The sequence below is a fragment of the Vicugna pacos genome, chromosome 15, assembly GCF_048564905.1.
Source record: "Vicugna pacos chromosome 15, VicPac4, whole genome shotgun sequence".
NCBI classification, from domain to species: domain Eukaryota; kingdom Metazoa; phylum Chordata; class Mammalia; order Artiodactyla; family Camelidae; genus Vicugna; species Vicugna pacos.
The window spans coordinates 40,005,917-40,030,253 of record NC_133001.1 but is presented as its reverse complement, the minus strand read 5'-3'; the positions used below and the strand labels follow the sequence as shown (position 1 = coordinate 40,030,253).

The following is a 24,337-nucleotide window of genomic DNA, read 5'->3' as shown; positions in this document are numbered from 1 at the left end:
AAAATTGATTATCTGTCTCAATATTTTTAAAAGTCAGAGCTTCGTGGAAGTTAATTATCTTAGAGGAGGGATTTAGAGAGCATTACCTAATTTTAAATGTGAGTTCAAAGAAGACAGAGCTTCTCTAACTTTGTGTAGCATTTAGCACCCTGACTGAGGTTGAAATTCTAAGAAATAGAACTTATTTGTTCTGGATTTACTTGTGTAACTGTTGCTGTGCACAACCACACACTCAGTAAATTTAGTTTTTGCTCATGACTGTTGTCATATGAGTCTATACAAAATTTGCATCTGTTCAGATTATCATTCATTTGCATTTAATAGAGGCCTATGGGTAACTTTTCCTTGGTTGCATCCACACTGTCTATTCAGGATTGAAAATATGCTGAAGAGAACAGTTTGTCTTATCTCTTCTACACTGCTTTTTGTTCCTGGTGTTGCATTCATAATCCCATAGTAGATAACATAATGAATTAATAAATACATAGAGAACAAAGATAAATTGGATTACTCTATCTTGGAAGTTCAGTTTTGAGCATATTAGGTGAGTAGTATAGATATTTTTATGATTCCTTTAACTACAGTTGACCCTTGAACAATACAGGTTTCAACTGCATGGGTCCACTTACATGTGGATTTTTTTTCAGTTAGGTATGTATTACAGTACTATACAATTTGTGGTTGGTTGAATCCACGAATACATAACCATGGATACAGAGGGTATAACTATAAAGTTATAAGTGGATTTTCGACTATGCTGGGGGCAGGCACCCATAACCCCCGTGTTGATCAAGGGTCATTTGTATATTCATCTACAATAAAGTGGAAAAAGGAAGAAGAAAATGCTGAAAAGGGCTTTTTATGGAGAAAGAATGCATAATGTTAAAAATACACTCAAGTAAATAGTCCCCCCTCCCCCGCCGCTGCCAACTCTAAAACTTGACAAAAGAGAATTTAAGCCAAAGAAAACAAGGTTTTAAAATTATAGAATATCTTTGGACAATAGAGTATTCTCAGGGATTACTCCTGTCTGCTTGAGAAGGCCATGTTGAGCATGTAAATGGGGTTTTTTGAAAGAAGGAGCAGAGCCATGCCAGCATCCACAGAATCTATCTTTATAAACCTGCTAGACTCCCAGTCCTTGTCTGAGAAATTCAGGTGATAGACAGAATGTCCGCCAATGGAAAAAGTACGAAACAGGCAAGTTATACAGACTAATTTCAAATGATATGATCAGCTGCACTGTGATTTATCAGTCCATAGGCTAATGAAATAAATGTCATAAAATTGTATGTTTGAGGATCTCAAGAATGTTCAGGAAATCAGGATATTGCTTTAAACATGAATAAAATGTGCACTGATGGCAGTGAAATGAGGAGAAAAAAAACCACATTCTTCCTGTGATTTTTATGAAAGGGAGAAAAACATTTACGCTAAAGGGAGTAAAAAACATTCAAAAGCACTAGTGATGTATAAATGGAACATGAGAAGGCAAAGTGCACTGGGAAGAAATCATCGTATCTTCAGAGGAGAGATCCAAGAGGCTGACTGATTAAGTCATCCAAATGGGATTTCTGAAACATATACAAAATATTAGAAAAGTTTTATGTCACAGCCCCATGGGTCTTCCTGCTTTTCCCGTCTCCCACGGGAGCAACAGATATTCTTACTTGGAATGGAGAAATACACTCAACCTGTCTGTATTTTTCAGTCTAGAACATCCTTTACAGATATGAAGACAATACAGAATTAACATTGGAGGAAAATACACAGCTTTAAAGTGTGTCTAGGGATAAGACTCTCTGAGGAACAGCTAATCTTCTGAGGAGAATTTATACTCTGTGTAACTAAGGGAGAGTCAAGTACATATTGCGGAGAGGCCCGTTAGTACAATGGTTAAACACATCAGCTTTGGAGCCAGACTGCCTGTATTTGAAACCTGGTTTCACCACTTACTAGTTCTTTTGAGTCTCAGTGTGCCTCAGTTTTGTCATCCATAAAATGGGAATAATTTTACCTAATTCATAAGGTTGTCTTGAATTAATGAAAATGCTTTGAAGAGTACCCAGCATATAGTAACCATTCAATAAACATTTTTATTAAAATTACTACTCTTTGTATTTGCCATAACTTATAGTTTTGCTGTTTGTTCATAAAAATTGGCTGCTGTGATAAAGAACCAGTCGTAAATCTTGATAATTAAAGAGATGATTGATGAAATAAACTCAGTTAGTAGATCAGGCACAGCTGAAGATCAAATTAGTGAGTTGGATGACCAAGCTAAGAGATTTTCCTTCAACGGAGTCAAATGAAGGGAGATAAAAAGTATAAGAGGACAGATCCAGAAGTTTTAACATCTAAGTTCCAAATAGAAAGTCTGAAAGAATGAAGAAGAGAAAAAAATAATATTTTCTTAACAAATGGAAGGAAAATTTCCAGTGTTAAGGAGAGACTCATATTGGGAGAGTGTACCAACTGCTGAGCAGAATTAGTGAAAATGTTCCATACCTAGATTCATCCTGGTGAAGTTTCACAAAACCAAGGATAAACAGGAAATCAGTAAAGCTTCCAGAGGGGGAAAAATTAGATTGATGTCAGACTTCTTATTAGCCATATCAAGTGACACAAGACTGTGGGAAAAATAGCTCTGAAATTCTGAGGGGAAAATGATTTGGAATCCCAAGTTCCATTTTAAGCCAAACTAGTCTCCAAAATTTGAGAACCAAAAAATACATTTCAGGAATGTGGAGACTCAAATATTTTTTGAAAGAAATTCCTTAAAGAGGACTAACGGAAAAGGACACAGGATATAAGAAACAATAAGCAGAGAAAGCAGCAGACTTACTGAGTCAAGTCTAAATGATTAAAAATATTTTTGTGAAACATAAAGAATATATTAGAAGTAGTAGTAGTAGTCATAATAATAATAGCAATTTGGGGAAACTACTGGATGATTTCTACAAATCTGGGAAGAGGGACAAGAGGAAAGCAAAATTTTTTGTTTAGGGGAGGATTATTTATTAACTCAGTGTTGACAGAACTATTTTTAAGTTTAAATGTTTGTCAGAAATGGAAAGGTGAAAAAATTTTAAGCATGACTATTAAAAGAATAAAACAGTTTGTAATTTCCAAACCACTAGAGCAAGGGTGGGCAAACTGTTTCTGTAAGGGGTTAGGAAGTAAATATTTTGGAGTTTGTGGGCAGTACTGTTTCTCCTGCACCTGGTCCACTCTGCCACTGCTGTACAGAAGCGGCCATAGACGACAAATATAAACAAATGGGTGTGGCTGAGTTCCTGTCCAACTTTGCTTTATTAAACACTGAAATTTGAATTCCCTATCATTTTCACATATTACAAAATATTCTCCTTAACTTGTGGTCCATACAATTACAGATAGTGCACTGGATTTGGTCCATAGTTTGCTGACCTCTGTGTTAGAGAACAAAGGAACAGGCAAAGAAAACATAATAATTTCAACTAAAGACAGAGAAAGGAAGAAAAGTGGAGAAAGGTGGGCAGGAAACCATAAAGAAGTATTAACAAACATGAAAACATAAAAGGAGATGTCAAGCAAAGAAAAAACATTTCCCCTAATAAATGTGGAAGGAGTATTTTCATGTTTTAGTCTATGTACTTCTGAGCTGTTTGACTGTTTTACAGCCAATATGTTTTCATTTATTTTCTAGTGCTTTAAAAATATCTTATTACTTAAATTAATGATCTCTTGGTCTTTTCACTTAATGGCATTTGTCAATTGAACATCTATGTGGAAAACAAGAGCCTTTGATGTCTACCTCACCCAATATACAAAAATTAATTTGAGATGGATCATAAACCAAAATGTGAAAGTTTAAACATTTAAGCTTCTAGAAGAATACATGGAATAGAGTCTTCATGACTTTGGAGTAGGCAGAGATTTCTTAAACAAGACACAAGAAACACCAAGCACAATGGAAAAGATTTATAAAATGGGCTTCATTCATATATTACATGTTAGGTTCATAACAAGACACTTTTAAGGGAGAAAAAATGCATACTACAAATTAAGAAAAGATATTTGGTGTATATGTAAAACTAGGATTATATATATTCTCTGTGTGTGGGTGGGGGGTGGGTATCTGCCCTTGTATCCTACTAGTTAATAAAGAGAGAGAATCCAATGAAAAAATGGGCAAAAAGTTTGAAGAGGCAGTTCACAAAGAAGATATCCAGGTAGCCAATTTGTATATGAAAAGATCCTCAACATCTTTAATCATAAGGGAAATGCAAATTAAAACTACCGTACCTAGATTAGAACGGCTAAAATTAAAAGGACTTGTAAGATCTAGTGTTGATGAGGCTGTAGACAGAGGAATTAGAACTCGTACATTGCTGGTGGGAGTGTCAGTACAATCAGAGAAAAACATGCCATCTACTGAAGCTGGACATACATAAATCCTAATACACAGCAGCTCCCCTCCTGAGGATTCATTCAACAGAACTGAGTGCTTATGTTCAACCGAAGACAGGTACAAAGATACCCATATTGACTTTATTCCTAATAGCCAAGACATCGCTCCATCAATAGTAGAAATGTGTTGTAATATATTCATGTAATTGACTACTACACAGCAATGTGAATACTTAATATGGGTGAATCTCATTTCACATGATATTGAACAAAAGAAGCCAAAGGCAAAAGAATATCTACTGTGTGATTTCATTTGTATTAGTTATGATGAGGTCACAATAATGGATGCCTTTGGAGCATATTAACTGGCAGAGTGGCACATGGGAGAATTCTTGGGTGCTGAACATATTCAGTGCCTTAATCTGGATGGTAGCCACTCAGATATGTGTAACAATTCATTAAGCTCTGGACCTATACACTTAATATCTTCATACTTTAAGTTATACCTCAAAAAATATTTTTAAAAAGCCCATCTCATTCTTTACCTTCTGGTCTGAAATGCTGTCATTATCATATACTTAATTCCTAACATATTCAAGGGCCTTTTTCTGGGTCTTGCATTCTTTTCCATTTGTCTGCTTTTGCAGATATACTGTTCTGACTTAATGATTGTTGCTTCATAATATATTTAATGTTTAATGGTGTGAGTCTTCCCTACTTATTCTTCTATTCAAAACTTCCTTAGTCTCATCTCTTTATTACAGATTATCTCTAGAATTAAATCCCAAATTTTCACACACCTTCATTTCATTGGAATTTTGACTATAATTACATGAAACTAAAATTATGAATTTGGAGATCATTGGCATGTTGGTTGAATTCAGAAACGTATGCCTCACCATTTCCTTCCAGGTGTGTAGTTGTCTTCATGAGGCTCCTGCGGGTGTCTTTTGTTTTGTTTTGTTTTGTTTTGTTTTTTACTTTTGCATATTTTTGTTTTGCAGTCATGAATGGGAACTTTTCTTGTTAGATCTTTATGTTCCTTGATATAATATCCTTGGTATTATTGTAACTTCTTAATCATAATAATGGTAATAACTATTTATTGACTACTTTGTGTGAAATAATCTTATTTATTTCTTACAATAACTCCTATCAGGTAAATACTATTGCAGCATTATGTTTATCTTTACATTTGGGGTCTGTGAGGGACACAGGCTTACAGTTGAATGGCTGGTTTCTGGTGGAGCTATGATTCTAACCCAGGCAATCTCACTCCGGAGCTACTTTGTCGGCAAACTGCACTGTGGTAGTAGGTGTCCTCTGGTGAAAGAGAGACATGTGGGAGGGGGCAAGTGTGGGATCTGTTCCAGGACAGATGGATGACTGACAACAAATGCAGTAGGTGAGGAGTGATTGGATGCATATCAGCAAGTCCTATACTAAAGTAGACTTTTTCGATGTATTTGTAGAATACAGTATTCTAGTTTGTACATATTCAAACCAAATAAAGTCCTACAGTTTTTTTAACCACTGATGAATAATTTACCGATAATTTTATGTATTTTCAGGGTACAACTGTATTGATTAAGTGATGGTAACTCTTATTTTAGTTGTGTTTGTTGGCAAGGAACTACCACTTATTTCCTCTAGCTGAAAAAACAAAAGTAAAGATACACATGGCAGTAAGGGAATGGACTCTTGGGTACCCAGCAGGTGGACCCATAGACTGGCCAGCACTTGTGGGAGACTGGCTGTCTTTCGTTCTGGATCAAAATCAGCTTCAGGTGCCTCAGCAGCAAGAGTGGTTCAGATCTTCACTACCATATGCTACCTGTGTTTTGCCTCAGCTGCTACTGTCTCTGTTACCTGCTTTTTTGTCCATCCATTTGTCTTCCATACCAGCTTGCTTTCTCCATGGTCCCAGGTAAAATTTCTGAGAGAGAACATTTGACTGGCCAAGATAGTTACTGTGTTTGGGCCAAGGGTTTCATGCTTCATGGACTGTTCAATAGCCTACTGATTGGCTGCCTTAAGCCAGGCATTTACCACAGTAGTTCTAAGCATTTCTGGCCAGGGAGGGGTGTCAATGGGTAAAACATGGCTCGTCTGAGGCTACCTCTTCAGTAGCAAGGTGAATTTGCCTTAGAGAGAGAGAAAATGATCACAGTGTATACTCTGATTAACGTATTTAGTAGCCATTGCATATTTTCTCTTTTAAATAAAATCTAAAAAAGAGGCTACAATTGAAAATAGCAATTGGATTTAGAGATTGAGTAATACAGAAAAGAAAATATCAAAGAGAATTCTTGAGAACAATCCTTTGCTTTCTGTTTTATAAGCCTGATAACACACAGTCATGTATCTCTTGTAGGTAACCTGGTAAAAATGTCTAGTTAGTTAGGATTGTTAGAAATTTGGATGAGTTAATGATAAATATTAAGGAAGTTTTTTCTTTGGTATTTTAATAGCTAGGTTTGGTCTGAAAAGAGGTTTTTGAGAATTTTGCAAATCCTAGAATTTAGTAAACTCCTTTAAGAATATTCTCTGGTATGTCTGTTATTTAATCCCAGATCAGTGCTGAATTTAAGGTATATCATTAGATGCTAATTATGAAAGTAAATTATAGTAAAACCAAAAAGCTCTAAAATATTTTATTCAATAATATGTGGGTATTGGTATTAAAATTATATGTAAATACTTGTTAAATTGATTCTAGGTTGGGCCATGCAGGCTGCTGCCTATATCTTCATTCATAGGAAATGGAAGGATGACAGGAGCCATTTTGAAGACATGATTGATTATTTTTGTGATATCCATGAACCACTTCAACTCCTCATATTCCCAGAAGGGACTGATCTCACAGGTAAAGTAGCCTGAGTTTGGACCATGGAATTTTAAAACGAAAGGAACTTAGAAATTGTCTTATCTAAACTTCTTAGACTTCAGATGAAATAACTGAACACCAACAAGATTAATGGCCTGTCCTTAAGGTCATGCAGTTAATCAGTAGCATATCAGAACCCAGAACTCCTCATTTCCAGCCCATAGAATTTATGATGGTAACCCCAAGAGGTATTATTTATACTTGCCATCCTAGAGCTTTATAGTTTTAAATTTCAGTATATATTTTAAGTATCAGTCTTTTACTTCCTGTAATTTCTATGGAATCACCAAAACCCCCAAATAGCCAAACCAACCTTGAGAAAGAACAAAACCTAGTTTTAAAATCCCCTTCCTGTTTTATATATTTTTGTCCTGTTCTAAGATCCATATTGATCCATTAGACTTTTTTTCTCAATTTCTTACTTACAAGAAAAGGATCGAATAGTAACTAATTTCATTTATTATTGATTTAAGTTAATATGCTGACTTTCTCCTGGTATTTTAAAGCCTTATCCCTAGTATGAGAAAAGAAGGCTTTGTCCTTTCCTCAAGACAAGTCAGCCATCGTTGAGTTGTAGAGGGGACACAGGAAAATGTACTTAGCACTTTCCTGCCTTCCCACATACTAAATTACACAAGCCAAAAATGCCAGTGGATCTCAAGGGGTTCTTTAAAAGATTAAAAACAAAATATAGTCTTTCATTCTCTAGCGGGTTTCACATTTTTTTGAACCACAGATCATTGCTGCAGATGAAACCTGTTGCAATCTAGGATTTAAGACAGAGAGAGCTTCCCTGTTTGAATATTGGTAGAGGAGGGTATAAGCTTGGACATGAAACAGTTTTATAGAATCCTTCAACTCAAAAGAGCAAAATTTAAAAATTTTAATACCCTAGTTACTTCAAGAAAATTACAGCAGAATTTGAGAAGGATTCAATGGATGAAGGTCTATTGTATGAGGGACGACAGACTGAAGCAGGATAGAACCTAAAAATCACCAGGATGGAGAGATAGAACATTAACTTGTCTTCCAAATCTTCAATACCAGATTGAGGCAACTAAGAGCTACTAAGAAGGGCAACTCTTAGAACTTGAGAGAACATGTAAATGAACATACTAATTCACTCTCTGGACATAGTAATTTATGGAACCCAGTACCCAAAAAGAGAGTTGAAGATGAAAAATACAAATTGCATTACTACTGAAGTAAGGGAATGGGTGACTAAGCCATAATATGTTAATGAGGGAAATTAAGGTGTTTGGGGAAACATTTACCACTGATACCAAGAAAGAGACCTTTGAGTAATCTGTGACAGATGAAACTGAGCTAAATGAAGCATGGTAATTTTTACATACTAGTATTATGTTCTAAAATATATACTTACTGTATAGTATGTGTTTGATTTTTATAGTTAAAATTTTTAAAGTAGTTGGATCACAGAGAGTAATACTAAGAATAATATTGGCTGTATATTGCTTAAGCTTGAAAATATATTGTAAATTTTAAGTTGATTCCCAAAGCTGAACTATAATTAGGAAATTATAATGGAGAGGCAGCCATATTTATATTTTATAATACTTAGGATATAGAATACTTAATTTGGGTTGAAATATTAGCTATATTAGAGTATAGAAAGTCATTTACTGAATTAGATTTATATTTGTGAATGCCAAAATGTATACTAAAGATCAGCAACTTTGGAAGTTATTTAGTAATTGAAAGATAATGGAATAAAAGGTCATGCGTTGCTCCTACTTTAGTATATTAGTATTAAAATGTTCACTCATAAGACCTTCAGAGGCAATTAAGTGTATATTTAAAGCTTTTTTCAGTCTATATACTTCTCAGGTGTATTTTTTAGGTGATGACCTTAACATCTAGGTATGTGTTTTCAAAATCCAGAGTACTCAAAATTACATGGTGTAGTTGCCTGTTTTTTAAGTTAAAACAGTATTTACATTTTAAAGCCAACTTGCAAAAAGCTAGACTATTTGCCAAACAGAGAAAACAGACTGATCCTGAAACCCTAAAAATTTGGGGGGTGGGGGATAAATGATTTTTTTTTGAAGTAGGCAAGCAAAATACCTTTGGTTTGAAAAAGTATCTGCTAACTCAAAGGTGTTTTTAGCTACCAAATTAACTTTAAACTTTTAAAGCCCAAAGAGAATGTTTTATAATCCTCTTTAAGTCCTGAATCCAACTTGCTTGCACATTTTCAAGTTAGTGCATTTAAATGTAACTTTAAATATATTCTATTTTCATGTTATTGTTTATAGCTTTTTTTTTGCTTATAGAAGTAATATATGTTAATTTGGGGAAATTTATAAACATAGAAGGGAGCACAGAAATTACTCTTATTCCATTGTCTCTAAAGAAACTCTGTTCTGGGGGTGGCTTAGTGGTAGAACCCATGCTTAGTATGCACAAGGTCCTGGGTTCAATCCCCAGTACCTCCAAAAAAAACCCACCACACTATTCTAATTTTACTCTGTTGCTTTTGGGTCATTTGGTCACACACATATACACGTGTATATACACACACATACACAGGCATATATGTGTGCATTCATACACATAATTTTAAAATGGGAAATTAGAGTTACACTTTTCTTTGTACTTAATGTATTATAATCTCTCACATCATTAGTCAGGTGTTGTCCAGATGAACAGAACAGGGTGTGTGTATGTGTGTGGGGAGAGAGAGAAAGCGGTGGGGGGCAGATGATTTTCAGGAATTGGTTCACATGATTGTGGAGGCTTGGCAAGTTAAAAGTGTATAGTGTAAGTCAGCAGGCAGGAGACTGAGGGCAAAGTTGGAATTCGAGTCCAAAGGCAGTCTGCTGGAAGAATTCTTTCCTGCTTGAGGAGTTCAGGGTTTGTTTGTCTGTCTGTCTGTCTGTCTGTCTGTTTGTTTTCTATTAAGGCCTCCAGTTGATTGGATGAGGCCCACCTACATTATGGAATGTAAACTGCTTTAGTCAAAGTCAGCTGATTTAAATATTAATCTCATCAAAGAACACCTTCACAGAAACATCTAGAATAATGTTTGACCAATATCTGGGTATCTTGGCCTAGCCAATTTGATACCTAACATTAACCATCATCATTGGTATACCATGATTTGGGTTTCTGTTTTCCTGATTTGGAAAGGAAAGCCTTTCTAGGTTTTAACAATTATAATATTACATGCAGTTAAACACCCCTGTGTATAAAACTTCATTTAATAAATATGTGAGTTCCTGGAGCTTTATATACAAAGCAAAGTCTCTACTTTCATGAAGCTTACATTCTGTGAGGAAAGACAGGTAAAAAAATACTAATGTTAATAAAAATATGCCAGGTATTCATAAATGCTGTACAGAAAAATAAAGCAAGATAAGGAGAGAGAGTTTTAACAAAAGAAGGGGGGTGTAGCGTGCTGGGCATTGGGTAGTTAGAGAAGACCCGTCTAGTTTTTATTTAAGTAGAGATTAACTGACAAAGCAGGAAGTCATGCAGTTGTCTGGGTAGAGGGCACAGACCCTGAGATGGGAACACGCCTGGCTGGTGTGAGAACATCCCAGCGGCCAGTGGTCTCCCTGGAGCAGAAGGCATGCTGGCATTGGAGTGTTACAGGGAGCCAGCTAACAAGACAGGCAGCTGTGGTCAGCAAGTGGGACGCTAGTGCAGTTAGTCCCAATAATCCCAGAGGCTGGGGGTGGGTAGATGACGTGGGGATGGAGGGGGAAATCTGCATCTCTGATCGCTCTGTGTCTCTGATTATTTCTGCCTTCCCACATCATGACTGTACCTTTTAGAGCTACTAAATACTTGTAGTCACATTCTACAACAGAATTCAGTTTTGTCTTCAGATCCCTCAAGTCTGTGACGAACTGGAAGAGTAAGCTGAACAGTGGTTACCTACTCATCTTTAGTGGCTCTGGGATTCCCCATCCCATGTAAGGTCCTGCCAGCTGTCTAGAAAATACTGTTTTGCAGTTCCATGCCCAGAATATGTCCCTCCAGTGAATATGAGAAGAGCTTATTACTTTTCATGTTTAAGGCTTATACTTTTGACTTGCTAGGGATCTGTGGGTATTTAGTTCTTTGACTCAGTTCCTCTTGTATAAAATAATGTACCATCTTTTACAGGAGTGTTCCTTGAATATTTTAGTGTTGTGGAATCCATCTGTAGCTTTTTGAGATTTTGAGGACTCAGAAAGTTGTGTTTATATGTATGTGTTTTTCCCCGGTGACTTGGAATAGTCTGTAAATTTCAGGATGCAGCTAAGAATTGCAGGTTCTAACATCTGCTGTCATCAGAAGGTATTTCATGATCTCCCCCAGCAACTGAGGCCAAATTTCTGAACACTTTACTTTTTCCAAATATAATTGCTGAATAATGAGTTTGGTTCTTCTTGGAACTTACCAAGTCACCTCATGGAATGGAAAAAGTTTTTGCCAACAATTGGAACATATACTTGACTCTGTAACTATATTCAGCCAAACCATGTTCAGATGTTTGTACATGATGTGCTAATCATGTGCCCATTCTGTTGTGGAGTGGTTTGGGTTAGTAATTATTAGTGTGCTCTGTGCCCGAGCAAGGCAGATATTTGACTTTGCACTGAAGCCCTAAATTATTGGGTTAAAAAAAATGTTGATCTGATATATTTGGCAAATTGTTAGTTATTTCTTCTAGATGTCTAGAGCTTTACATCTTATTACTATTTTAGTTTTATTTTACTTTATATTTTAGTATTTCAATTTGTATTATGTAATGACTATTTTATGAAAATTTTAGTTTATTTGTATTTTATTGTATTTCAGTTTTCATTAGATACTGACTATTTTATGAAATTACTTAAAGAATGTTAAGGATTTGAATATGAATTTTTAAACTGTTATAAAACATCTATTAGTACATTATTATAAAATTTTCAAAATTCCAATAAGTAAATAACTCTAGGATCTTTGTTAGGGGTTTACTATTTATATCTTCTCACTTGACTCAGTAAGCTGTATTCAGTAATTACAGGAAAACGATCTGCTATTTTTATCAAAGAAATTCTGCACTATTTCCTTACCTCACTTATCTTCCTTTATTTTGTGACTTCTAATGGTTTATTGTCTTGTTTAGAAAGTACCATGGCCCGAAGTAATGATTTTGCTGAAAAGAATGGACTTCAGAAGTATGAATATGTCTTACATCCGAGAACTACAGGTTTTACTTTTGTAGTTGACCGTCTAAGAGAAGGTAAGCACCCATCTCAAAGGGTACTTTTTAATATAAATGGCAAAAATTTCTTAACTTCATATATAGCTCTTTAGAATTTACAAAGCACTTTTTCATATTTTATCTCAAGAAATAAACAAATAAGAAATACCTCTTTGTGAAAAACAAAAGAAAACTTTCTCTTCCTCCTTTTTTGGAATAGATAGAAAATGATACATACAGTTAGACTATGATTACATTTTTAAATGTTTCTCAAAGAAGCAAAACTGTCCTTAAAGTATCTTATCATTTATACTATAGTTATTTATGGGTTAAAGAACATTTTTACATTCATTATTCCACTCACTTCAACAAATGATTCTAGTTGGTAGGAAGGCAAGTACTGCTACCTCTATTTTATAGTTAAATAGAACTGGCATCCAGGGTGGTTAGTAAATGTCCGTGGGTCACAGACAGAACCTCATTCTTTTGCTTCCTACTTTGTGGCTCATATTACCCCCTCACACTTCCTCTAGAGCCATGTCTGTTGAAAGGTATATTGGGACAAGGTGATTCCGTTCATGGTGTCACACCCATTTAAACGTTTATGTTTTGATATTTTTATGAAAAAAACCCAATTGTACATTTTATTATAGCTGCATGTTTATATATTCATATATACATACAAGTAAATAAAAGACATATGAATATATACCAAAAGGGAACTATCCAGAAACATGCTGAAGTATAATTAATTTTACAAGAGCAATTCAAAACCCAGAGTCACCTGGCAGAAGAAAAATCTTGTTTGCACGTTTCTGCTCTCCACTCTGATTTCTGGCAAGCCATATTGTATAAAGGTGACATCTGTGACAAATTATCACCTTCATCTGCTAATTGCTGCATTGTCATAAAACTGCTTGTGCCTAACATGAAAGGTCTTGAAACATGTAAGAAAAGGTATAAAGTTTTTTCTTTCCATAATTGGCATCACTGTTGTTCGTTTAGGGCTTAATGTACTTTAAGATGAAAAGTTAAAAGAAATGTATAGTCAATCCAAAATCACACTGGCAAACTAAAAATGTTGTCCATGTTAGTTTGGCCTGCTTTTGGAATTCTGTGCTTGTAGCTAATACAAAATGGAATTGTGGGCTTGATGGTCTTACTGTATATGAATAGCAAGTGGCCATCTACTGATAGAAGCTCACAGAGAACAATTCTTTATGCCTGTAGAATGGGACAGGAAGGCGCCAAGACATCAAAGCAGTGGTACTGCTGCTGTTGTTTGTTTTTAAAGTGGTGCCACTTACTGTGGCATTCAATTTAGACTCACCCTTCTTGTTCAAAAATATGTGTTTATTATTTAACAATCTGATATTATAGTATTTAATGATTACTTTAAAAGTATTTGACATCATGGAACATGCTGTTGGAACACATCTTTTGCTAATACAGATCTTTTCAATTGTAGGCAGGATGGTTGAGACTATTTTAGTGGATAAGGATATATCTGTAGAGCTCTGTTCTGAAATCTGGAAAATATTTTAGCAGCAAACTGATTTATAACTTTGGGGAACATGTATTACTTAGTCATCATTCAGAGTACTAGTCAACAACCACAGCATGTAATTTTTCATGCCAGAATTGGCAACTGGTTACACACCCTACTCCCCACCATATCAGTAAAAAAAAAAAGAAAGAAACATAGTCAGTTGACTCCATTTGCTTCAGCTAAAAAAACAGTTAGATGATTCTGTTTACTTCAGTTAGAAAAGCAGAATGGGACCTGTACACTGTAATAGCAACAGAAACAAATATGATGATGATGATTATAGTAGTTAACAGCAGCTAACATTTATGGAGCATTTACTAAGCACCAGGCATCATGCTATGTGTTCTGTATGCATAAGATCAGTTAATCCTCACAACGACCGCACGTGGCCACGTTACCAGTAGTTAACTTGCAGGGCAGAACTGAAGCAGACATTGAGGTGAAGAAGCTTAAAGTATCGGAGTGCTGTTTGTCTGACTGAATAGCCTGTGTTCTTTCTACTGTAATTTGATGCCTCTTTTATGAGATTTTAGTTAGAGCACCTTTGTAATAGTAGTGAGCTGGATGGATTTCTTCAGGGAAGATTTTAAAAAAGAAAAAAGAGGCTAAACAGCCAGATCAGAGGGATGGTGGTCGGTCGCAAGAGAGGTGGTTCTGAGGCTGCCTGAGATGACAGGGGAGGCCGGCACAGCCTGGGTAGGGGTGAGGGGTGTCAAGTGAACAGAAGGAGAAACAGTGTCATCAAGAATCAGAGGTGAAGAGGATCTTAGACCATCATCTGGTCAGAGAAAAAGAATGTTTGAGAAAGGAAATCTGAGACTCAGAAAGGGCCCAGCACAACTTTCTGATCTTTAAACCCCTGAGACCTGCTTTTGTTAATCAACTATGTGAAAAAGAAGCTTGCTGTTAAAACAAAAGACCATGATAAATAAACACTCCAATGGAATCTGGAGACCATATATTAAAACCAATTACTATTAGGTAACATCTTTACGGCTCACTCACTCATGTGTTTGCTGTTGCTGACATCTAATAATAGCACAAGTTCAGCCAAATCAGAAGTTCAAGACATCCAGAAATTAAGGATAAGTCTTACTGGGAAGCACTGAATAAGAGAAAATGCACTACAAGGAAAGTAATTTCTGTGCCTATGTTTAGAATATATTTCACCAAGATTAAGAATATTTTCTTTTGTCTGAAAAGATGGGCATAGTGCCCTACCATCATCTTCCCAGAGTTTTATATATTACACTGACCAATATCTGTCATGGATGATTTATTTCATATGTACCCCTAATCACAGGACATTTCAATACATGATTATGTAACTTTTTTTCGGTACTAGATTAACACAAACCCAAAATGAAGTTGTTAACTTAGAGAAAGGAAGCTTTCACATGAGAAAGTTTTTTTTTAAGTTATAATAAATTTGTCACAATTTTAAACTTTTAATGTACCAAAATTTAGTTATATTTATCATCTCTGCTGCTATATTATTTTTAACAATAGTAACTTTATTCTTTTTTGCTTTTAAACAAGTAATAATTTGGTCTGACCATTTGGTTTTCTTACATATTTTGTAAGTCAATAACTGAATTGTAACCATGCAATAATTACCTTCACGATTAGGCGGCACATGTGTGCACATTAAGACAACATGAAATTAGGTTGAAGTAGTTGGGAGTGAGGGATAAAACCTCCATATTTGTTTGAATATGGCCTTGCCTTCAAGAAGTTTACAATCTTCATGGATAGATAATAGTACACATGGAAAAATGTAAAAAAGTTATATGGCAGTATAATTACACACTAAGTTTCATGGTATATAGTATAAAATATTATGCTGAATTACATTACACAATTACAGATGTATTCAGTAAGGAGAGATCATGTAGTGCTGAAATACTCAGGTAAGGCTTTTTTAAGAAGCTGAATTTCCCTTGGACCTTAAGAGACTATGTGAGATTTCTATAGGCAGAAAAAGTAAGGGTGGGTGAGGACAGGAAAGGAGGAGTACTAGAAAGGGCACAGAGTTTGGGCCAGTGTGGCACTGAGTGGTCAGCTAGGCAAAACCAGTCTTACTGCGCTGAAGACCTGTTTTATGGAGTAACAGACAATATTTGAGAAGGTTGTATGGAGCCATTATTGTTGCAGAACTTAATTCTTGCCCCCAAATAGTCATGTTTTCATTTTTTCCATTTCTAGATCAAGTCACTTAAGCAAACAGCTCATGTGTTAAGACTCTAACACATATGGATATGTTTAAGTTTGGGGTTTGAAATAAAATGTTTTTGAATTCAAAGTAAAACAATCCATATTTTAGTCCATATTTAGCTCATATGCCTAAATTCTAAATATGAAGGAATGAAGGATACTATCTTTCCACTAATCTAGGGGATATAGGGTTAACCACTAAAAACACAAGTGAATTCCCACTAGGTAATTTGGATCAGCACACCTGAATAAAACTCTTCAGTCTGTATTCAGGGAGAGAAAATCACTAATTTAACACCCAGAGTACATATGTACTATCTGATAGTCCTGTGTTTGGCTCCCTAACTCGGTCTATAGTAGTTCTCGTTTGTTCTGAGCGAGCCAGTGGTTTCCTGGGAAGTGAAAGCAGTGTACTGGTTCTAGAGAGGTCAGTCTTCAGTGGTGTTGTAGACCACTTTCATGTCTTGGACTTCTTGCGTAGACACAGCCAGCTACTGGTAATCCAGTCTGTTCTTGTCTGCAGTGGCTGTAGGGGACTAAAGACGGCCAGCAGGAGCCATTACTCTTTGTGGCTCATGTTGCATTTTTCTCAGTTGGTAAGCCTCCCCCAGGACTGCATTTTGATGACCCTTCCTAACAAACAAACAGCATGTTCCAGGAGGCCAGGAAGAAAGGCAGAAGTGGAACACTGGGTGCATTATGTGCCATGCACTCTGCCCTTCTCGTGTGACTTTTTATTACTGGAAACTATTTATAAAATGGGGTAAGACCTTTCCCTCATGTTAAAAAATGTAATTGTAAAGTAAATCTTTGACATTTACTAGAATATTTTTCTGAGACCTTTTGTGTTTCCCCAGATTTGCAGGTATCTTTGTAATCTAGCAATTAACTCTTTAGAGGCCATTTAGACCCTTACAAAGAATAAAGCTTTATCTATTTATGGTAATGAATAAAATACAACAAAAACTATAGGAAATCTGGGTGCTGATCAGTGAGAACGCCCCAGACCAACTAAGTGACTTGGTCCTAACACATCATGAAGCAGAAATGATTCAAATTTGCGTAGCAAAATTATATATAACCACATGTTAAAGACCTTTGGAGTCACTCACGTCAAATCTTTAAATGCTTTAGATCATAAATGGCATTACATTGTTTTCTTTGTTCATTTTAGTTTTTTCTTTCTTTCTCATAGCAAAATATCTGAGATGCTCACTTAGGACAGATCATGTTGTGTTTAATGAAGAAAGTCATTATGGCCTTAATGAAAAACAATGGAAGCCCTATATTCTGTCCATAAAAACAACCATCCAACATTTATCAAGTACCTGCCATATTCCAGGCACTGAACTGTTCAGTGTTGCTGCCCATGCAGCAGAATGACCCAGGCAGCTTTTAAAAACACAGATACCGGGTCCAGGCTCACACCTGCTGAATCAATGTCTGGTGGTGGGCCCCTGGGATCATAGCCACCCTACTAGCCACTTTCTTGCAGATCACTTAATTCTCTTAACTGCACCAGGTGATGGTTTGCCCTGAGCTACACCTGAGGAGACTGGCTCACATTACTAGATGGCCCAGAGTCACACAGCTGCTGAGTGGAGGTACCATAGTCTAAACTCAGGTCTTTGTGATGCCAAAGCCCATGTTCTTTCCACTATGGAATAAGTTAACAGTTTTTCTATTCCAGATGGTACAAAAATGCCATCTTTGTAGATTTTTTTTCCCTCTCTCTTACCTAGATTTCTCTCTGGTATCCTTGGCTGTACTGTGTGTTTTGTTTAAATGGAAAAATACATCAAAGATTTCCTTTTTGTAAGCACCTCTTTAATTTTTCTAGTTCCTATATTTACCAGCCCCTCCTCCATTTTCTCTAATCCTTAAAATAAAGCAAAACAAAAATGACACTCAAAATATCCGTCCTTTCAAACTATGGTTCTTTTTGTTTTTGCCACTGACTCTCAAAACGTCCTGACAACTTGATTTTCTCAATACTAGCTCACTTCCTATAAACACAGGGATGTGTATTTTTATTGTAAGAACAGAATATATTTATTGCAAAAAATTAGAAAATTAATTATAAAGAAGAAAACGGCACCCATAGTCTGGTCAGTCATTTCCCAGAAATATCCAGTGCCTTTTGACATATAGTCTTCCTATGTTTTCCCATGTTTTTATACAGATCAAACAAAATTTGGGTCAAATCCTATTTTGTAAGGATTTTTTAAAACTTACTATAATGTACACTGTTTCTCACTGCCTTTACATAGTTTTTTATAATATGATGTTAATGTATGCATGGTATTCCATCAGATAGAGGTACTACTATTTATTTGATGTTATTCAAAATTAAAATTATTTTCCGTTTTCCACTTTTATAAATAATGCCAAAGTATGTGAAAATCTCTAGTTGTTTCCTTAGGATGTGTTTTCAAATCTAATTACTGAACTGAGGGTATACTTTTTTTAAAGGTTTTTAAAAAATGTTAGTCTTATGCTCTGTCCCCTTTCAGTGGGTCACCAGACTCTATCAATATTGCCTTGGAAGCATCTCTTAGAGAAACTCCCTGCATTTCTACAATGGCCCCATTTGATGGGATCCCGTTACTTCTCCTTTTCATTCTTCCTGGCTTCCTGACTGGTCTGCCTCTAATTTCTTCTTTGTTAATCCATATTGCACACAGCTAACAGTTGGTCTTCATAAAGTACCACTCTAAAATAGTTATGTATGTTTATTTGTTCAGAAAATGTTTCTTAGGCACATACGTTGTTTGACTTCCTGAGACATTATGACACACCCCATTCCCTTGAGTATCATCAGGTTTAGGAAACATTAAAATGCATTATCTTAAGAGAGATGAACAGACAGTAACTTAAGGACATAAAGAAAGGAGAGTCTTCCTTAAAGTGACACTGGAGAAGTGGCACGTGAGCTGAGAATTAAACAATAATTAGGCATTTTCCAGAGAGGAAAGACATTTAAAATATTTGCATTACTTCCATATTCCTTGGTCAAGATTTTTTATAATATGGTTCCAATCTGCTTTTAAAATTTTACCACTCATTCATGCAGTGTGAGCCAACCTATTTGAATTAATGAACTATTCCTGACTTGTGCCTTATGCTTTTAGAATTTTGCCTCTAGTTATATCTGTCCAGCCTAAAACCTGCAAGGCTTTGCTCTTTTCTTTAACCTCTAAATGCAATTCTTCCTTTAATGATCTTCTAGGAGTCCATTCTCATTTCCCCCAGCTGGCAGTCATCTGGACTGAATGTCTTTTTCCTCTCTAATAGGTCTTAGCACAGATCTGATATTAATAGCCACTTTAATACATTTTACCTCTTAAAAAAGGGATAAAGGGCAGCAACAGCCATGTTGCCCAAACCATTCATGGCAGAAATTTTATTTCTAAATCTAATGAATACCTTCCCATTCTTATCTTATTTTCCTCTTGGCAACATTTGGCACTGCTGACTCTTCCTGAAATACACTCTCCCCTTGGCTTTTCTTTTTTTTTTTCCTCTTACTTCTCTGGCCACTTCTCAAGACTCTTATAGATTTCTTCCTTCAGTCTATGTTGCTCATAAGGCTCTCCCAGGCTCCTTTCTTCTCTCATTCCACACTTTCTCCCTCGGACACGTCATTCGGGTTGGGGGCCCAAGTGAACGCTCACGACTCCTGAGTCTAAATCCTTAGTCCAAAAGCCCTTTCTTAGTTCAGAGCCATATATGTGACCTATGCCACACCTGGAGGTATGTTCAAACCTTCAGTATGTTCAAAATTGAATTTGTCATTGCCTCCAAGGGCACATAGTCAGCAGACCATTGCCCAGAGCTTAGTCCCTGTCTGGTCTTGTTTCTTGCTGTAACTCCACACCCTCTCTGTAATTCCACAGCCATGTGGAATATGCTTTTCTCATGCTATTCCTTTTCCTAAACTGTTCTCAGTCATCTGGTAGCTCCTGTTGGTCCTTCAAGACACTTCAAATGCTATTACATTTCAAACAATCTCCTGACCAGGTTACTGGGGTTCTCTCTTCTTACTCTCATCATACTCTCTGCATTTGTCTTAATCATTGCTTTCATTTTTCTTTTTTTTTTTTTTTGGTCCTTCTCTCCCTTGGACTCTGAGCTCCTTAGGGTAGATACTGTGTCCTGTTTGTTTTTATATCTGAGGTCCAAGTGTTACTAATATTATAGGTACTCAATATAGATCTGTACAAATTTTTAGGCCCTATTTTCAGCATCTCACACACGTATATGCACCTCCCATGCTTATTAATGCACTTGTGATTAGTAATGCTCCCTACCACCTTCAACAGACACTCTGCAGATATTAACCCATACGGACCCTTTCATTGCATCTGAGGTGAGATTTATGACAGTGCTAGAAGGCCACATGAGGCAGGTGCACAGTTGATAATAAAGGCTATCTTAAGATAGTTACCTTTTTTGTTTAAATTACTGAAGCATACAAGTAAGACTGATTTTTTTTTTCAGATTATCTATACTATTAGAAGGGACGTACAGAAGCATGTTGTTTGTAACTTAAATGAACAAGCATTTGACCATGTGAAAGTCAGTATGGAATTGTGGTCCTTAAGTATTTCCCTTGTTTATTAGTGTTTCTGCTCAGAGTTTCCGCTTCTGAGATAGTACTGATGAGACCATCATTGCAGCCTTGTGCCTCTCTGTACCTCTTGACTTCAGGAGGAGAAAAATCTTGTTCTGGGGCTATGTACTATTTAACACCGGCCAGTTGGTGTGAAAGGTAGGCCTGAGTGATGAGTGCATGTCTTCTGGCACCATTAATAAAAAAAATTCTCAAAGTATATATTCTTCTCTTGGTTAGATTATCATTTTCATAAATGAGTGAAATGTACACACAAGTTGTATTTTACTCATTCAACAGGTTTATCTTTGCCTGAGTGTTGATATGCTGTTATAATGTTTATGTTATTTTCTTAAGAGTAATACACTGAAAGATGCTGATAACTGTGACACTTACAGAATATTTATTTTAAAATTTAGAATTGTGGAAGCAGCTTTGTAAGTAAAGTTTGTGGAACTGCCTTTGAGTGATAGCTTCCTGTGGACTGTCTACTGACTGTACAGAATATTGTTCCATACATGAAAATGTTCTTCCCGTTTTCCCTCTCAAGGCATAAGTGAGCATTATGAAACCACAGCGAGAACAGTGGTGGCTGTGCCCTCCTGGTGTTAACTCACCGTGCAGTGGCTCAGCACTAAATCTCTTTGTCCTTATCATGTTGTTTTGAAGCAGAGTATGAGTTTGAGTGCATATGCATAATGTATGTAACAATATGCTTTAGCTTCCTGTTCATATGAAAATCAAAATTTATTCTCACCAAAGGTGAGAATCTAACTGCTGTGGCCCCCTTAACCCAGAAATTCATCTGAACGGGAACTTATGCCCACCTTTTCATTTTATATATTACAACCTTTCATCATGAATGTATTATTTTTCTTTTTTGGGTTTGTCCAAAAAAGCTTTAAAGCTTTAACTTGTTTCTGTTTTTTTTTTTTTCCAGGCAGTGTCCATTTCATTATTTATAAAGGCTGTGCCTTTCCTCTTCTAGCTTCATAGATATTTTTCTTTATTCAGAATATTTTTTCTCTATTTTTTCCAGTTGTTAGGACGTTTTCTCATTTTGATTTTGTTTTGTTTTGTTTTTAAATAAATTGATGTTTGTGCTGAGTATTGCAAAGGTATTGTTAAAACAATACTGAGCTTGCTAGTGTGAGTGTGTGAGTGCTTATGCATGTGCACATGCAAACCAAGTTCATGTACCTTCACTTTTTAAAACAGATTCTGATCAAAAATCAATCCCACAAGAACATGAAACTAAATGTAGAAATTGTTTACTTATTAATGTTTATTAAGAAATTACTTACTTATTAACATTACTAATTAATGTCTGAATAGCTTTCTAAATTGAAGAATCATTTTCTCCATTTTATTTCTCATAATTATATTTTCTATAATATAAAATGATTATATTTATATGTAATATTGTGTATTTTATAACATAGGCATCCCTGAACCTACCATCTGATTGCTAAGAGCACCCAAACACACTTTGTTATACAATCTGGACTGAGCCAAACAAGCCCTGGTGCAGTTGTCAAAGCTGGCTCATCTGTACTCTGTGAGACGTAAGGTGTTGAGAGTATGTTAGTAACCTCCTCATTCACCTGCTTTCCCCTAACAAAGTTATGCGCACGTATTCTCAATGGCTTCCATTCTCTTCTCACCCAAGTATTGCATTTGACCACATAGAGTAAATTCCAAGTACTCTCCTTCTTATAAGAATATTGACCTGCAGAATCTGTGAGAGCATGTATGTACACACAACATGCCTATTTTAGTGTGTTTATTTTGCGATATTTAGTAACTTAGTACAAAGAATTTTCATATGTGCTTTAGTTATCTTTTTCACAGGGAATAATAATTAAAAGAGAAATTAAATATAACCACTAACTTAGATTTATTTCTCCATCTTTGTTTTATAAAGTGCCTTTTCCACGTATAGTCTCATTTGGATGTAAAAAACTAATAGTAACCTACAACGCGTTGGATTCTTTTCATTCTAATATTTTACGTGAATAAAAATCGCTGGCATAAATCTTTGAAGAGCAAGTTTCCTGTTAGTGCTCTTCTTGTCTTTGTTGTTCATGTTACCTGCCTGTTTGTGTGACCAAAATACTTCTCTAACAAATACTTGAGTACTGTTCAGTAAACAACTGCCTGTAATTCCTTGTTAATTTATTATATGCAATACATTTTAAAAGAATCTACAGCACGTGGTTACTTGTAGACTTAAACAACTACCCTTTGACACTGTGAGGGCACTACACAACTTTTTAGATGTTAAATATGAGAAATTTGTGTTGAGAGTTGTCTTATCTGTAGGTTAATAGCTGCTTTCTTTGATTTTATCTCCCCAAACTCTACATTCTTTGGATTAATCTTGCATTGTATAAATGTAGTCTGAAAATAGTTTGGGGTTCCATATGGAAACTTTGACAGCACTTTTTGAGACTGCTGGACTAAAGTTTAAAAATCCTTTATTCATAGTTTATTTATGATTTACATCTTCCCCATTTCCTCATAGATTTGAAATGGCCTTTCGCAGAAGATGAAGTAAGAAAAGCATGGCTTATGTTGCCAGTCAGGTATTAAAGTGTGTGTGTGCATAGGGCTTGAGGGGAAGGCATCGTGTTATTCAGGCTAAGAAAAACTGCTCTAGTCAAACATGAACCTTAGCAGTGACCTTCTTAGAAGTCAAGTCATAAGGAGTCTTCCTATATTTCACTTATTGCATTAAATTCTTGGTGATTTACAATGGTGAGGAGCTAGTTAATAGCAGAAAAGAAGGTACAAGTCAGTGTCTTTTCTAGGCACAGTTATCACTACTCTTTGGTAGCAGATCTGACTGAGTTGGGTTAATCAACACTCGTCAAAGCTGGGCAACAAACCATTCCTATTTTTGCAGACTGCTTAGCTATTACTGTTATAAAAGATCTACCACTTGGCCATGATATGCTTCCAGTTAAGAGAGGAACTTCACACTGTTGGTGTGTGTACATGGAAACTACCTTGAACATTCTTTTCTTTGCCAGAGGACTTAGTTGCTTTCATCCAGAATAGAATTTTAACAACCACAATAGGTTCGTAATAGTAATCCAAATGGTTTCCAAATAGTTTATGAATTAATTTTTGTTAAAGAAATTATTAATAACCTTTCTGATCAGTAAAAAAATCATTAATATGTTGGTTCCAATACTAATTTCCTTAGTAATTCAAGTAGACTGTGCCACCTCTTATGTTATTAAATCAGTCATAATGAAGGCTTATATTTTAGTACTTTAGGGATGAATATGGGTAAGAACTAAAATTAGGAAAGACTTGATGGGAAACACTGACTTCTGTTTAGACTTGACAAATGAATAGGGTTTATGCAGTGAGAATCATGTTTTAAAAAGTTTCTCCTGCATGCATTATCATTAAAATTGTGCTTATTAAAGGTGTTTCTACTTAAATATTATAAAGAAAATATATTTTTTGTAAGTGTCT

At 35.7% G+C, this 24,337-nt stretch overlaps 1 protein-coding gene across 2 annotated transcripts in view; it reads left to right on the top strand.

Annotated features, from left to right (window-relative positions):
- The window catches only part of LCLAT1 (lysocardiolipin acyltransferase 1), a 162,624-nt gene that overhangs the window by 85,126 nt on the left and 53,161 nt on the right, over positions 1 to 24,337 (top strand). For both annotated transcript variants that reach the window (XM_006197247.4, XM_015242666.3), the window contains exons 4-5: positions 7,112 to 7,258; positions 12,399 to 12,515. In XM_006197247.4, coding sequence (XP_006197309.1) covers positions 7,112 to 7,258; positions 12,399 to 12,515 — 264 coding nt within the window. The remainder of the gene's footprint in view (positions 1 to 7,111; positions 7,259 to 12,398; positions 12,516 to 24,337) is intronic.